A 16,243-nucleotide genomic window follows, 5' to 3' on the forward strand; every position below is an offset into this window, starting at 1 on the left:
TTATTACCTCTGTTTGTAGCCATTCCTCCTTTTTGTCCCAGTGGTAAAAGTGCAAATTCCTACCTGTGGCTAATTTTGTCCATCTGTGCTTTGGATCTCATTTCTTCCAACCCTCAAATCTTTATTTCTCCTGTATCTTCAGCCTTTTACTATATATGTGTTAATATTTGTGTGTAATGTTTACATATTACACATTATATGTTATGTATTATACATGTATACTTTGATATTTCTGTATTGCATGCTATCCACATAAATATATATAATACTTATGTGGTACATATTGCATACTTTAAAGCTTCTTGAAAGCGTGTCTCCGTTTTTTGTTAGCATTTTGACTGCATGCACACTCCCCAGACACTTTAGCCTGGGCTCTGTCCCCTGCTTGTGCCGCTAAAACTGCTCACTGGTGATCTCAGTGCTGTCAAATCCAGTGGATGCTGTTCTGTCCTAATTTTACTTGAAGCATTCAACACTGACCTTTTTTTTTTTTTTTTCAGTGCCCTCTTTTCTCTGCTTCTCTGATGCTGTTTCATGGCTGCTCCCAACTTTCTTTCCATTCCTCTTAGTCATCTTGTAGGGTCCATCTGCTCACCCTTTCGACATTGGTTTTACTCAGAGTTCTGTCCTTGATTTTCTGATCTTCTTAATCACAACCATAGTTTCATCCACCCCTGGGTGGGGATATCTTTCAAATCTTAATCTCTAGACCACCCTTTTCCTCCTGAAAAGACCTGGTGCTTGTGCTTGGATGTCTCACTGATGTCTCAGACATAAGTTGTGCCTGCCGTGTGATAGATACTCAATATGTATTTGAATGAATGAACGCGTGTCTTGAATATAGGAATTGAATGGCTCTCAATTTCTACTGTGTATGTGTAGCTTTGATAAGCTGCTGAATTATTGCTGAATTATGCTTATTCAGAGTTCGTCCTACAAGGTCATTACCTGTCTTCCTTGTTTCTGTTGTCATTTTAGTAGGTCATTGTACTTTTGTCATAGGAAAGAAGGAGAAGAAAAAAGTTTGTCTGTTTTTGTTGTTTCTTTTTTTTGAGACAGAGTCTCACTCCGTCGCCCAGGCAAGAGTGCAGCGGTGCTATCTAGGCTCACTGCAATCTCTGCTTCCTGGGTTCCAGTGATTCTTGTGCCTTAGCCTCCCGCATAGTTGGGATTACAGGTGCATGCCACCACGCCCAGCTAATTTTTAAAATTTTTTCTTTAGTAGAGACAGGCTTTCACCATGTTGGCCAGGCTGGTCTCGAACTCCTGGCCTTGAGTGATCCACCTGCCTCGGCCTCCCAAAGTGCTGGGATTACAGGGATGAGCCACTGCGCCCAGCCGTTGTTGCTGTTTCCTTAATAGCTCTTATTGAAATGTGGGGGGAGGAGGTCCAAATGGATTCTCGAAGTATATTTTACCTGTGGATTTAATTTAGCTGTGCATTCCCAGTCCTTTACTGTCGTGGATAATAGACATGAATTGTGTGTGTATATATTTTGGAGAAGGAAGGGTTTGATCTGGGCAAAGTGTTTATGGGAAAGAGGCAGTTGATGATGTCTAAGCGCGTGGAAATACATGAGAAATGCCTGATCTCTTCATGCCATCTGTGTTGGCAGAGCCTGGTGCTTGCCAGATGTTGTGGTGACAGGTGCAAAACAAGGGTGCCCAATTTAGAGGTAAATGCTAAAAGACCAGTGTCATTTGCAGGTGAATTATTTAATTACAAAGGGTATCAGTTAAACATTTTACAGAGTGCTCTCAGAAATAAAATAGCTTTTAATTTCATGTAAAGTGTTGTAAATGTTCTCATTCATTCTCATGCAGTAGAAAAAATGAAGAACCTAGAGAAAGAATTGGCTGCCCTAAAAAAAATTCTCAAGTGATATTTTTGGGTTTTTTAATAGTGCTTGCTCCCCAAACACACCCTGCTCCTAACACCAACCAACAGTCTACAATTTAGAAACGAACAACGGATGGGACAAGAGACCTGGGGTCTGCTGTTCGACCTCCCGTGCCACACTCTTCTTACTTGTGAGGGGAAGATTACGTGTATTTCCCTCAGTAACACTAAGAGGAAAAAATAAAATATTCTGAGCTCATTAGAAAGGGAGCATAAGTATTCTGCCTTTTTATTAGAAAGTTGATTGATCATGGCTGAACTAACCACCATTATCAACTGAGATGAGTAGGTTTTGAGGCTTGAAATAGAAATGGTTTGAAATGCAAATTTTTATGTGCAGCTACTGTTTTGACAACCGTATCATTCCTTCTTTTTTTTTGTAGGCTTTAGAATCCAAATTAGCAGCTTGCAGGAATTTTGCAAAGGACCAAGCATCACGAAAATCCTATATTTCAGGGAATGTTAACTGTGGGGTGCTGAATGGCAATGGCACAAAGTTCTCTCGATCAGGGCATACATCTTTCTTCGACAAAGGGTAAGTCCTGAATGTTTTAAGTGATAATTTTTTGAGTAGTAAAGTGACATTATTAAGTGAGCATAATGAAGCCTTGAAAAGGTAAACTGAGCTTGGCAAACCTGCCTGCAGCCTGTTACCATTCTAATCTTAGGGGACATGATGTCTGTTGTTGTCCTCTAGTCCCCGTGGAGTCTGTTGCCCCAGGAACCCTGAATCTGAGGCTTCTGTCCTGGGAAGCAGACTCTTGAAAGGCAGCAGTGTGAGGCTCTGGTGAGTCAAAACGACTGTGATAAGGTCCCTGTTCTCCAGGTGCTTACAGGCTGGCAGACTTGCAAATACTTTTTTGGGGTAGAAGAGAGCATCACAATTAAATATATGCAAACTGTACAACAGACATCCCCTGTGAGAATTTTGGAGAAATATAAAGCCCTGAAGTACTTAGGCACTGGATCAAATACAGTTTAGGAGATACAACTTTTGTATAAAGTTAAGGCTCTTTTGAAGACTGAAATAAAATTGTCTTAAGATTGAAGCATCCTTAATGCAAAAAATTTCAGTTGGTATAGAAGTATATGAACTAAAAAGTCATTGTTTCCTGCCTTCACACTGTTTCTGCGTTCCTTACAGTTATTCCAAGGCATGTCAAATCCTATTTTTATGCATCTGCTCTAAGTTGTTTGTAACACAGTGATGGGATTTTACTTTAAATATTGCTTTGCAATGTGCCTATCATGACTTATATTGCCATTATCTTTCCATGTCATGTATATTATTCTACCTCAATTTACTTATTTTTAAATACTGCATGGTAATACATGGTTGTACAAGTATGCCTTAATATGGGTCCCTGTTAGGACCCGTGGCCTGGGATGCTCACGGTGCTGCCTAAGGTAGTTGTTACTGAAGCAGCCAACAGGCACCCATGATCCCCTGCCACTGTCTCTGCTTTGAGTCATAGAGGTCATTCTTGCTTGTTTTTCTCTGAAAGCAGAACAGGTACAACTCTAGAAATGTTCACGATTTCTTAAAGCAGCTGGCATCTTCTGCCATCCCCAATAATTGTGGCCCATTTATAAAGGAGCAGATTTGACACACAGTGCACTGTGAAAAGGCTCTTCTCCTTGTAGTGGAATGTTTTGGTTGATCTCTGTCCCTTAAGAGAATTTCACCCTGAGGTATATACATTTCATTAAGGGTTTTGTATTAAAAACATTCTGAAACCTCACTATACAAATTAGAACTTTATTCTTTTTTTAACAAATTTTTTAAATAATTTTTTTTTTCTTTGGAAGAGATGCGGTCTCACTGTGTTGCCTAGGCTGGTCTGAAACTCCTGGGCTCAAGTGATCCTCCTGCCTCAGCCTCCCAGAGTGCTGGGATTGCCACCGCGCCCAGCTGAATCAGAACCTTATTCTAACCATTGGGTTTCCTCGGGTGGAGTAAACATAAAATTGATTTTCCTCAGGCTTAGGAGTTTCAGGCAGACTTGAGGCAGCCCTTGTTTTTATACTGGAATGGTAAATGGAATGACTGGACGGTTTTACATGAAAGTAGCCATTTCCCCTAAATGATATGGAGAATGTTTAGGGTAGTCTTCATAAATGTTGGAAACAGTGCCTAATTATTTTTCCCTACAACTTATAATGACCCTCTACTAGAGTAGTTATTAGTCTCTCCTTGGAATCATATTTCTTGATGGGCCTCAGGTGCCTTACATGAGAGCAGGCATGAACCATAAATGGATAGGTTGGACAGGTGCCTGTGCGTGTGGAAGCCCTTAAGAACAGTCACGAGGAGGGAAGGATGACACTGTCTGTTCAGGGTCGCTACTCCTGCCTGCCACTTGCCTCCCAAGGCAGAGCACCTGGGCAGGGATTGCCAAGAGATGTGGGGACCTCAGGGTGAGCTGAAGCCGGGAACGGGCCTTGGGCACACTGGCTGCACCCCTGTCCCTTGAGAGCATCCGAGATGCAATTGTAGGCTTTACTTCTTGAGCTGAACCCGGAGTGGCTGTGCTTCCCAATCAGAACAGTTGCAGATACTTAGTGTTGGTTTTAAATGATAGACATTTTACATTGTGCCTTTTCCATTAAGAAATACGCTTTTGTGAACTGGCTATCGTGTGAGTGTTTAGCTTATGTGATAAGTAGATTGTGTATGCACACTGGAATATGAACCTACTGGTGCTGGTGTTTTCTTTCTAGTTGCTGTATTCCTGAGGAGAACTCTTTTGTGGGTTTTGCTGTGTTTTCACTTTCTGGCCGCTTTGCTTCGATTCTGGCTTCTGGCCTGCCTGACTTTTTACCTCTGGCCTTTCTTCCTGCCGACCTGTTGACCAGATAAACACCAAGATGTTGTGTACCACCTGCAAAAGGAAGGGCAGGCTATCGCAGTTCCTAGGTCCATGACACACTCTGGCAGGTTAAAGAACACAAAAGCCTGTCTGTATAGAAGTGTAGAAGCATGGCTTGTCGTTTCAGCAGGAGAAGAGCGCCCCATTGGAAAAGGCCTCCACTGCAGAACCTGCCCTCCCTCCCTCTCACTCCTGAGTCCACTGTAGAACCTGCCCTCCCTCCCTCTCACTCCTGAGTCCACTGTAGAACCTGCCCTCCCTCCCTCTCACTCCTGAGTCCACTGTAGAACCTGCCTGCCCTCCCTCCCTCTCACTCCTGAGTCCACTGTAGAACCTGCCTGCCCTCCCTCCCTGTCACTCCTGAGGTGTCTAGCACCGTGGCGATAGGTCACTAGTGCCGCTAGAAACCTGTGGCAGGGTTGTTTGGGGGAGAGATGTCATCAAAGTAGGTTTGTGTGGGTGTCCGTGTGTGTGCGTGTCCGTGTGTGTGCGTGTCCGTGTGTGTGGGTGTCCGTGTGTGTGGGTGTCCGTGTGTGCATGTCCGTGTGTGTGCGTGTCCGTGTGTGTGGGTGTCCGTGTGTGTGCGTGTCCGTGTGTGTGGGTGTCCGTGTGTGTGCGTGTCCGTGTGTGTGGGTGTCCGTGTGTGTGCGTGTCCGTGTGTGTGGGTGTCCGTGTGTGTGCGTGTCCGTGTGTGTGCGTGTCCGTGTGTGTGGGTGTCCGTGTGTGTGCGTGTCCGTGTGTGTGGGTGTCCGTGTGTGTGCGTGTCCGTGTGTGTGCGTGTCCGTGTGTGTGCGTGTCCGTGTGTGTGCGTGTCCGTGTGTGTGGGTGTCCGTGTGTTCCACCTTCCCACCCGCTGAAACTTTAGATGCAGTGAAGCCTTCTAACATAAAACAATATACCTTAACTGGGCATATTGCTTGGTGGGATTCAAAAGCATTTTGTAAATTCTGGTCACTGGAGGGCTTCTTGGAATCCGGATTTTGTCTAGTCTCTGATCACTTCGGCCAGTTCCTGAAACGTGGGCTGCCGTGCCTGCTTCCCAGGTGCCGAGCTGTTTCCTTCAACCGTGGTCACCCTTTGTCTCACCATCTGAAAGGACACACATTTCATGTGGAGTGTGGTCCCTGGATTCTCTCAAAACCATTCTTTTTTTTCCCCATAACTTTATGTAGTTTCTTATGTAACGTGTCTCTATTTTTGTAAGCCACTCTGAGTTGTTCTGGGCTGTGTGTAGGTGGGCATGGACTAATTTTAGGGCACGGTGTGGAAATAGTATTTGTATTACTGTTTAATATGTTTTCCTTTCTTTTATTAGGCAAGAAAAAGTCATATTTCCCACGTTATTCATGGGTAACTGAATTTGTTTGCTGTGCTCTTTTTCATTCTTTCTTAATCCTGGTGTGTGGTGGAAGACACATTAACAGTCTGGTTTTACTAACTGCATGGGGCTGACCCAGCTTTAACTGACTTACAGCCCATCCGTGAGCTTTCACGGTCCTATTCGACTTGACTGGATGCCGTTATTATTAGTTCAGCTGTGAGACACAAGAGCAAATTAGTTGCAGTGGTCCTGGGGTGGCTGGGAGTAGCATGCCAGGTGGCACGCCTGAGTGGGCTAGGGCGCTGCAGTGTTGATTTCAGAGTCTGGCGATGGCGGTTTAGGGTTACTGTCAGGCCCTGGGACCACCTTTGACTGTCTTCCTGGGACTGGGATTCTTCCCGTTACCCAGTTGCTTCTGTTTTCTCACATCAGGACCAGTGTGAGCACTCCCTCACCTCTGTGCTCACACATGGAGTCCCCAGTTAAAATGGAATGGTAGATGGGGACGTGTGTAAGATCTGCCTTACATTTCAGAAGTGTTTTGCAGTTTGCAGAGCCTGGACTGAGGACTGGAGCAGGCCGGAGCTGCTCTGAGCCCACACTCATCCACTGAAATAGGGAGACTCGGGTGTGGCGTGTGCCTACCTGCCAGCTCTTCTGGATAGCTGGAGGCCACCCTCCTGCCCTCTCCAGTGTCCTCATCCTTGCTGCTTTGACAGACTTAATGTTTCCATCCTTTATCTCGGCTGCTTTAGATTTATTGTCCCGAGTAGCTTCTAAATGTGCCTTGTCTCTTGCCTCTTTTCACTTCTTCCACTGCCATTTTACAACTGACCTTAGCGCTTTTTCTGAGCTGGATTCTCTACATTTCAGTCTCCTTAACTAGTCTTTGGTGGTAAGATCATGAAATTTTATAGCTCTGGAACCTTTTTCTACATATATGACTCCCAGATCTGTATCTTCCAGCATGCCCCGTCTCTCTTCCTTCAGTCCGGTCTTGTCCACTGGGACATTGCCCTGTGGCCCTTCGCTGCTCCCTGAAACTGAGTATGTTGAATATAGAGAGTCTCTTCTCTTGAAAATCTTTTCCCCGTGCACCGCTTTGCAGGCCCCCGAGGGGACTTCACCAGACCTGTCCTCCCGTCTAGAAGGCCAGCTTTCTTCTCTCTCTGTTCTTTAACTTTCTACTTCTTGATTCAAGAGAGAGGTGCTAGGTGAGACGCTGGTGGATTGACGTTCTCTACTCCACCCGCCTTCACATTAAGCGTTCCGTTTCTGTCCAGATAGAAATTTACCGGTTCTCTCTAGCCTGGGCTGCACCACTTGCTTTTCCCATTAGAGCCGGCCTGCACTGGGAGTGCTGAAGTGGTTGCTTGCTGAGGGCTTCTAGGTGGCCTCTCGCCAGGAGGAGGCTAGGAAAGGGTCCTGGCCTGGGCATCTGGAGGCAGCTGTGGGCCCGACTTCCCCATCGTCTCACTAGGTGAGCCTAGGCTAATGGCTGGACCTTCTCTTGCTTTGGTTGCCTTGGCAGTGGAACAGTGGGACGAACCTGATGTTCCTTAAGGTCCATCTCACTTGAAAATGCCAGAATCCCATCCTCAACCTGCTCGAGGAGCCATCTCCTAGTTGCTGCTTTTGCACACCCCCGTGGCCCAGGTGCCAGCTTCTTGGCATGCAACAGTGCTCCCTCTCTGCCGGGTTCTGGGGGCTGTCTACAGTGCCGGTTTGGGGGCTTGCCCTGCCCCTGTGGTGTGTGAGGCTCTGCCGGGTTCCGGGGCTGTCTACAGTGCCGGTTTGGGGGCTTGCCCTGCCCCTGTGATGTGTGAGGCTGGGAATCTGAGGTTCACGTGCTGAGAGCTGCGGCCGTTTGTGGGGCCTGCCTGGTTATCCCTGAGGTTTCTAGAAGCAGGTGTCAGGGCCTCTGGGACTAGCCAGACAGATGGAGCCTATTATATGAGGGCTACCATGGCAAATAGGATATGGCCTTGGCCCCAGAAGAGGCACAGGCCTGTGACCTTGGGAGAACGGGAAGGATGGTTTCAGACTTGCAAATGTGTTGAAGCTTAAAAATCAGACCTCTCCTAACCCAGCGAGGAAAGGGACAATCTGGCTGTTTGTCGTTGAAGTAGGACAGTGTGCAACAGGGAGAAATGACATTTGTCAGAGCCTTTCTCCTGAGGCTCTTGGTCTCTGTATGCATGGGTGGAATTTAAACTCCACACATATACTCTGAGTTTAGTTTCTTTAGACACGAACTTTGTTTCTTCCAAGTAGGCAGGGACTGTTTGTCAAGTCTCCGCATGCCCGTGTCCCTGTGAGGTTGTCCTCGCCTCGCCAGCGTATGAACCAGCTGTCTCTGCAGGGAGTGTGTGTCCGCACTTTTTCTTCTTTTTAAGGAGAACCTCTCGCTGAGTCTGTCTTCAGCTCTCTGGAGCCCTCTGGAGCGGGCGGGGGCAGTGGCGCGCAGGCGTGCCGCCGTGTGGCCCCTTGCCGTAGTTGGCTTTGTCTCCTAAATTGCTAGTGGGACCAGTTTTCCTGGGAAGCTTTTCAAGGTGGAAAGGCTGAAGTGGCTCCTCAGAGACGTTCCAGGCTGCACACTCCCTCCGTCTCGCTGCTTCCTGTGGCTGCGCTGCACGGTGGGTGAGGGGGACGCTGGGGGGCTCCCTGCATCGCTGGGCTCCGGGTGCGCTGGGTCCTGGCTGCAGGCTGTTGGGTTGGGCTGGGCTGTCTGCACACCAGTCTGCATTGAAAAGCCTACTCATCTGGCATTGCTTGCTAAACTGTTTTTAAAAAGTTCTTTTTCTCCACCTTATTAAGATATTCGTGTATTAATACATTATATTTGGAAAATGTAAGGAGATTTGGAAAATGATGAAAAAAGGATAAAGTAGTAAACAGAATTCACCCACAGCCCAGAGGGAAGAAAAGTAACGATTCTTAAATTTTCTTTCTGTGATATATATGATCCTATGTTCATATATGTTGGTGTGTGTGTATACATGTGTGTGTGCATATATATAATGTGTGTATATATACATTTATTTATACACACTCCCCGCCCCACCCCTGCACTGTGGATTTAACTACATGGATAGTAATGTCTGTCCAAGGGGCCATAGTCTAGAATCTAGAATATATACTATTTGCTTTTTTTTCTTTCATGTCATTGAACATACAGAGTTTGATAACCTGCATCTTTTCCCACTTAGTTACATTCTGAATATTTTCCCATGCTATTAAAAACTTGTGGAGTGTGTTTTTAATGGCTGTGTAATATCTTATTGTTTAGTTGCACCATTATTTATTTAACTAGTTCGCTATTGCCAGGCATTTAGACCTGCTCTGTGGGGAAATAATCAGGACTGTGGCTTCAGTGGCCGGTGTGCAGAAGTTGCCAAGAAGGGTCATGTGGTCCTGGTTCCCCAGGATTCCCAGATGCTCAATTCTCTAACCAGCTGGTGCTTTCCAGGCAGCCAGTCCCCCTTGGGCCATCAGGACCCTACTGCGGGCAAGGAATAGTTTGAGAAAGCAGATGAATTTCCTACTGTGTGTGAGTGATTTTAAACGAATTTGTTTTTCTTTTCCTCTTTCTTCCCTTCTGTGCTCTGGTTGCTCCCACAGGGCAGTAAACGGCTTTGACCCCGCTCCTCCTCCTCCTGGTCTGGGCTCCTCGCGTCCGTCGTCAGCGCCGGGTATGCTGCCTCTCAGTGTGTGAGTGCCCAGCCTCCAGGTGGGGGCTCCTGCCCTCCTCCAGCAACCCAGGACACCCACGCCTCACCCCTCGGTGCCTGGGCCCAGCCCCGTGCCCCTCCGTCTGCCTCCGCACGGCTGGCAGAGGGCAGGCTGCATGCAGTGGCGGCTGCTGGGCCCTGCCCAGCCCCGGAACTCTGCGTGATATCAATACTGGCTATTTTCTCTTCTCGCCGTAGTGCCGTTGGTTTCACATGATTGCACTTTCGTGGGTCACAAGGTGATACATACGTGTATTACTTGGTCACTGGATGCAGAAGTACCCATTCATCGCACCTGCCTCGTAGCCCCCACTCTGCTGTGCTGATAGGGTTTAGTTGTGTTTAGGACATTGCAAATCTTCTAGAAGTTCTCCCCCAAATCAGGTCAATGTGTGCCCTCCTGAGCTCCCACCCAGGCATCTCCAGTGCTCATGATCATGTGTCCCCCAACTCCGCCCCTCACGGTTTGGGCCTGTTTCTGGCAAAGAGTCAGGAAGGTTACTGAATTAGGGAACATTTTCTGCACCTTCTGATTTTACTTAAGCAGCTACCATTCCATGGACTTGCCTCCCAGAGCAGCACAATGCCCGTCTGAGCCCCATGTGGCAGGAGCCTCTGGGACGGGGCACACACGGGCCGAGCCTCTGTGCTATCTCGTCCTCCGGGGGCCTCAGACTCGGGGTGAGGGAGGCGGGCAGCCTCTCGCCAGCCTTCCCGTCCTTCAGTTCAACCACATCTTTGGAGCGTTTTTGTTTTCTCTCCCAAGGGCCGTCCTGTTGTGTTCGGAAGGGTGAGTGGCTGGTTCCAGGGCGGGCTGGTACCAGCTCCGGGGTGGACTGAACAGCGGCGGCTGTCCCTGTGCATCCTTTGATTACTCTCATGCTGCATTTACTGTTTACATTTGTTTTATTGTACATAGGTTTGTAAACATTATTGCCTAAGATATTTGTATATAACTTGGGCTTTGTAGCTTTTATTTATTCAGAACTCATATGGCATGTTAATGACTCTGATGGTGTCCTACTCTGGGCAGCTGTATAGGATCATCATGTGGTTACAAAAAATACTTCCCCTCAAAAAAAGTCTTTTAATGTGGAAACAATAAATTTCACAGAAAAAAAGGATTGATGTTGCTTTATTCAGTCTCTGCCATCCCATGAGAGGAGAGTTGGGGCCCATAAAGTCAGGTTCCAACGACAGCAGCTGTGGAATGGGACAGAGATCGGGCGGCCTCTGGAGATGTCTTATGTGTGGAGCGGGCGTCCTCATGCTGTTTCTTGGCACTGGCTTCTGGGCTTGGCTGTGATTGCCAGGAGCAGTTCGAGAGTGGCCTGGGCCCCATGTGAAAATCTGGAAGGAAGGACCAGGATGTTGAGGGTGGAAGTTCACGAAGTCCCAGAGTAACTGGGATGGATCCGGGAGCTGGTCCTGCAGCTGGGCTGCCATTCATGACAGATGCTGTCATTCTGGGATCAGAAGTCTCTTCGAACTGGCACTTCTTCTCATCCCTCAGGTTAATGCCAGCAAGTGAGAGAAGGTGTCAGATATTTGGAAGCAAGACACAAGGTAACACATTGAAGAACGCGTAAACTGGGGTTCTGTGTGAATGCATCAGATTCTGAGCACTGTTTGCTTATAACAATAGAAACAGTATATTTTATAGTTTTAAAACTATAAGTAAATGAGAATGAAGTGAATCAAAACCCTGAGTGACTTTGGGAGGCCGAGGCGGGCGGATCACAAGGTCAGGAGTTCGAGACCAGCCTGACCAACATGGTGAAACCCCGTCTCTACTAAAATACAAAAATTAGCTGGGCGTGGTGGTGTGTGCCTGTCATCCCAGCTACTCGGGAGGCTGAGGCAGGAGAATCGCTTGAACCCAGGAGGCAGAGGTTGCAATGAGCCGAGATCATGCCACTGCACTCCAGCCTGGGTAATAGGGCTAGACTCCGTCTCTAAAATAAAATAAAATAAAGTCCTGAGTGAATAAGAATTATTAAGTAGGATCCATTGTCAAACATTTCTCTATTAATCTATGGACAGGAATATCTGCTGTTAGTTCCTGGAGATTTTGTCCTGAGCTGAGTCTCCAGGGACACTTGCAGTGGGTGTGTGCTGTGCTCGGCTGAGCTGCAGTGGCTGAGAGGACAATCCTAAGCCTCTTGTTGATGTGCAGCAACGTCCAGCTTCTTTCCCAACCCTCATGGGAAGGTTTGGATTAGATGAGCGGTTTCAGCATTTAGCTGGCCTCTTTATTTACGTAGGAAGCCCAACTAAAACACAGCAAGCAGGTCTTTAACTCTAAGCACAGATGATGTTTGGAGACCTGAATCTTCATCCCTAGCTCCCCAAGTGATTTCTCACTTCCTTTGCATCTTGAACACCCTGGGCTCATCTTTTTTTTTTTTTTTTTTTTTTTGAGATGGAGTCTCGCTTTGTCTCCCAGGCTGGAGTGCAGTGACGTGATCTCCGCTCACTGCAACCTCCGCCTTCCGGGTTCAAGCAATTCTCCTGCCTCAGCCTCCTGAGTAGCTGGGATTACAGGTGCCCGCCACCACACCCAGCTAATTTTTGTATTTTTAGTAGAGACGGGGTTTCAGCATGTTGGTCAGGCTGGTCTCGAACCCCTGACCTCGCGATCCACCCACCTCGGCCTCCCAAAGTGCTGGGATTACAGGCGTGAGCCACCGTGCCCGGCCCCACCCTGGGCTCATCTTATCCAGACTGTTTTGCCAATTGCTGGCCACTCAGTTGATATGTGGAGGAAGGGCCCAGGCTACAGGGGCCCACATGTCATCCACTGCATGTCACCACCACTTTGTGTCCAGAAGAGCCTGGGCCAGGTCCCTGGAGGGTAGCAGTGTGCCTTTGGGCTTATTTCTGGTCCCTTTGGGAAGAGATTTTCACTTTAAAAATTAAAAAAAATTTTCTTAGCCAGTCTGATTTAGCAGTGGGGAGTTATATACCAACTTCAATGACTTTGGTTTGTTTTTTGAGATGGAGTCTCGCTGTCACCCAGGCTGGAGTGCAGTGGTGTGATCTCGGCTCACCGCGACCTCCACCTCCCAGGTTCCAGCGATTCTCCTGACTCAGCCTCCTAAGTAGCTGGGATTACAGGTGCCCGCCGCCATGCCCGGCTAAATTTTGTTGTTGTTGTTGTTGTATTTTTAGTAGAAGCTGGGTTTCAACACGTTGTTCAGGCTGGTCTTGAACTCTTGACCTCAGGTAGTCCACCCACCTCAGCCTCCCAAAGTTCTGGGATTACAGGTGTGAGCCACCGTGGCCGGCCTTAGTGACCTTTTTTTTGTGGCTGTAGCAGCTCTTGGCAAATGACCCCCTCGTGAGGAAACCGGCCGACTCCCTGGACCTCATCTCCCGCCTTCTGTTTGGACTGTGGGGTGTCAGGTGCTACTGCGGACCTGGTCAGAGAGAGCAGCTGCCACCTGGCGTGAATGCCGCTCTGTACTGTTTGCCTGTCTAGCTAAAGAGTGCCCCTGGGTGGGTTTTCTTCCTGGGGCTGCCGGGTATCTGGTTTCGCGTGGCTCTCCATGAAACTCGGGAGCGAGCGATCTGCGTCGTGTGCCCTTCCTCCCTGCTGGTGGGGCTCATCTCCCTTGCGGCGGGCAGCCTCTCGCGTCCAGGTGTTTTCGTTTCAGCCGCTCAGTCCTATCCCTCACTCCCAAATGTCGTCTTAGAAGAGAGTCGTAGCCAGCACTCCACTCCCTCCAGCCCAGAGTGGCCAGAAATGACCCCTGACCAATGCAGCTGAGACCCAGGAGCCAAAGCTGGGACGCTGAGTCACAGTGAGGCCCGCGAGAACTGTACAGAGGTGACCTGGGGACAGGACACAGTGCTCTGACCTCAGGTGGCAGAAAGGACAATGGGCCTGGGTTTGAGGTGCCTGAGCTTGCACGGCTAATTCATCGTGAGGCCAGGCTTGGGCACGAGCCCAGTCTTTTGCGGTACCTTTCCAAACGAGGCCTCGGTGGCCTTGACTCCCACTCTCTGTGCCATGCCTCGGGAGAGGAGCAGGTTTTGAAGGCTTGGAAGTGATGGGTGGCGGGGCTGGCACAGCCTTTGCAGCAGGAGGAGTCAGTTCACGTAGCCTTCCTCCTGTGCCCGCTGCGCGTGCTGACTCTGCCTCTCTTGGCAGCTGCCCCAGAGACGCCACTAGTGCGGGTCTCCTGAGAGCCAACGTGGAAGCTGGCACTTCTGGGAGAGGGGAGGCACCCTGCGTGGAGCCACAGCTTTAGGGAGCGCCCTGTAGCCAGCTCTGCCCCCTCCCCGACTGTAACAGTGTTGTGCCCTGTCTCATGGTGTGTGTTGGTGATACAGCATTCCTGAAAAGCAGATTCCAGTGCGGCTCCAGAATTTCCTTCTAAGCTGCTGATGCTCATTCTGCAAGTTTTTTTTTTCCTCTGGAGACGGATTTTCACTCTTGTTGCCCAGGCTGGAGTGCAATGGCGTGATCTTGGCTCACTGCAACCTCCACCTCCCGGATTCAAGCAATTCTCCTGCCTCAGTCTCCCAAGTAGCTGGGATTACAGGCATGCGCCACCACGCCCGCCTAATTTTGTATTTCCCGTTTTGCAAATTTTGCTGCTGGGCTTTATTGATCTCGCCAGGAGTCGGGCAATGACACCATCACAGCTGCTGCCTCCTGACAGTGATTGTGAGACACGGGAGATGTGGCCCACGTGAAGCCGGGGTACCTTGGCACCAGTGCAGTATGGCACATACTTGGGAGAGGCAGCGCTCTGCATGGGGATCTGTGAGACCCAGTTTATTGATTATGTCACGTTGCCTCTTAAATAGGGCTTTGTGGCATCCAGTTAGCCGGAATGGAGCCAGTTACTGGGCTGCCTCGTCTCAGCAGGGACTGAGGCTGAGGCCACGCTTTCTGCCCAGTTTACAGGCTCTGTAGCTACAGTGAGTGTCTCTGAAAAGCTGTATGATGGACTTACACCCTTTCAGTAGCTTCATAGAAGTTTCCCAACAAGAATGGGTGCTTCGCAGTCTGCTTGATTCCCAAATGGCAGGTGCCTACAGAAGGAAGTGGGCTTCTCTGTCTGGCCCTGACAGCCGGCTCAGGACGGCGTTTTGGCAAACACTCAGACTCTGGGAAAGCTCTTGGCGCGGAGGTTGTCCGCCAAAGCTGGAAAGGGAGGGGTGCTTTCCTGCCTTCCTCCCAGAGACTGGGAAGCCTGTGTGGGTGGGGCCTCGTAAGGGGCGACCTGCCTGGAACTCGAGGGAGAGGAGTCATCGCCACTTCCTGACCATTCCGGCCTGGAGCCTGTTCTGGCTTTTTTCTTTTTTGGGGGGATGAAAGAAGAGCAGGAAGGTGTGGTTTCACAACAGTGAGGTCTTCTCCAGTCTTGACCTGGTCTCTCAGCAGCACCAGCCTCCGGGAAAAGGGCCATGGGTCAGTCATACCCAGAGCCGTAGGAAGGGCTGGCTAGGAGAACAGCTTGGCCTTACAGCCCACAATTCATCTTAGCCGAGGTTTCCTGGGACAGGAAAAATTGGTGACACAAAGATGTGACGAATCTATAGGCTGATGCCATCAGGAATTGGAAGTGTCCCCTCAAGCCACCAGGCTGGAAATAGGTGTTATCGGCTGGGTATGGTGGCTCACACCTGTAATCCCAGCACTTTGGGAGGGAGGCTAAGGTGGGCAGATCACTTGAGGCCAGGAGTTCAAAACCAGCCTGTCCAACATGGTGAAATCCCGTTTCTACAGGAAAAAAAAAAAAAAAAAAAAAACCCCAAAAAAGAAAAAAATTAGCCAGGCCCAGTGGTGGGCACCTGTAATCCCAGCTACTCGGGAGGCTGAGGCAGAGAATGACTTGAACCCCGAGGTGGAGGTTGAAGTGAGCTGAGATCGTGCCACTGTGCTCCAGCCTGGGAGACAGAGCAAGACTCTGTCTCGGGGGGGGGGGGGGAAGTTGTTATCCCTCCAAAGCAGTTTAAAATAGTCCCCTGGAATGGCTGCATTAAAGAAAAAACAAACAAAAAACGGCATCTACGGTATGGCAAGGACAGAGCATTTAAAGCCCTAAATGAAGCCCCAGAACTGCCTCCTGTCATCTAAACTCAGGCCCAACGAAAGAGTAAGCCTTTCCCGTCTTGCGAGTTGTCTCCCCGGGAACCACGCTGCTGCTGCGCAGAAGCTGACCAGCTTGACCTTCTGATACACGCAGCGCCCAGCTGCCGTCAGCTGCCTTCCCTGTGCTCTGAATGCCCGACAAAGGTTGTAGAAACTACCTTTCCTTAGGCCTGGAGTGTGGTCAGTCAAGAAAGGTCCCTTCTAGTTATTAAATAGTATCTTCGCAGCACCAGGGCCTGGAATTGGTCCACACAGGTGGTTTGTCCTGGCACGCTGAGTAGTTGGGGAACTGTGATGTGAACACCAGTTAGACCA

General features: G+C 49.0%; 1 protein-coding gene across 6 annotated transcripts in view; it reads left to right on the forward strand.

The window, feature by feature from the left end:
* Positions 1-10,781, forward strand: part of NDEL1 (nudE neurodevelopment protein 1 like 1) — a 64,613-nt gene extending 53,832 nt beyond the window's left edge. For 4 of the 6 annotated variants that reach the window (XM_065532763.2, XM_074018565.1, XM_045375349.3 and 1 more), the window contains 2 exons: positions 2,284-2,435; positions 9,713-10,781. In XM_065532763.2, coding sequence (XP_065388835.1) covers positions 2,284-2,435; positions 9,713-9,806 — 246 coding nt within the window. In that variant the 3' untranslated portion in view covers positions 9,807-10,781. Of the gene's footprint in view, positions 1-2,283; positions 2,436-6,085; positions 6,121-9,712 lie in introns of all 6 variants that reach the window. The other 2 variants (XM_074018566.1, XM_045375350.3) reach the window with 1 other exon arrangement.
* The last annotated feature ends 5,462 nt before the right edge of the window (positions 10,782-16,243 follow it).

This window comes from Macaca fascicularis, chromosome 16, assembly GCF_037993035.2.
Source record: "Macaca fascicularis isolate 582-1 chromosome 16, T2T-MFA8v1.1".
NCBI lineage: Eukaryota > Metazoa > Chordata > Mammalia > Primates > Cercopithecidae > Macaca > Macaca fascicularis.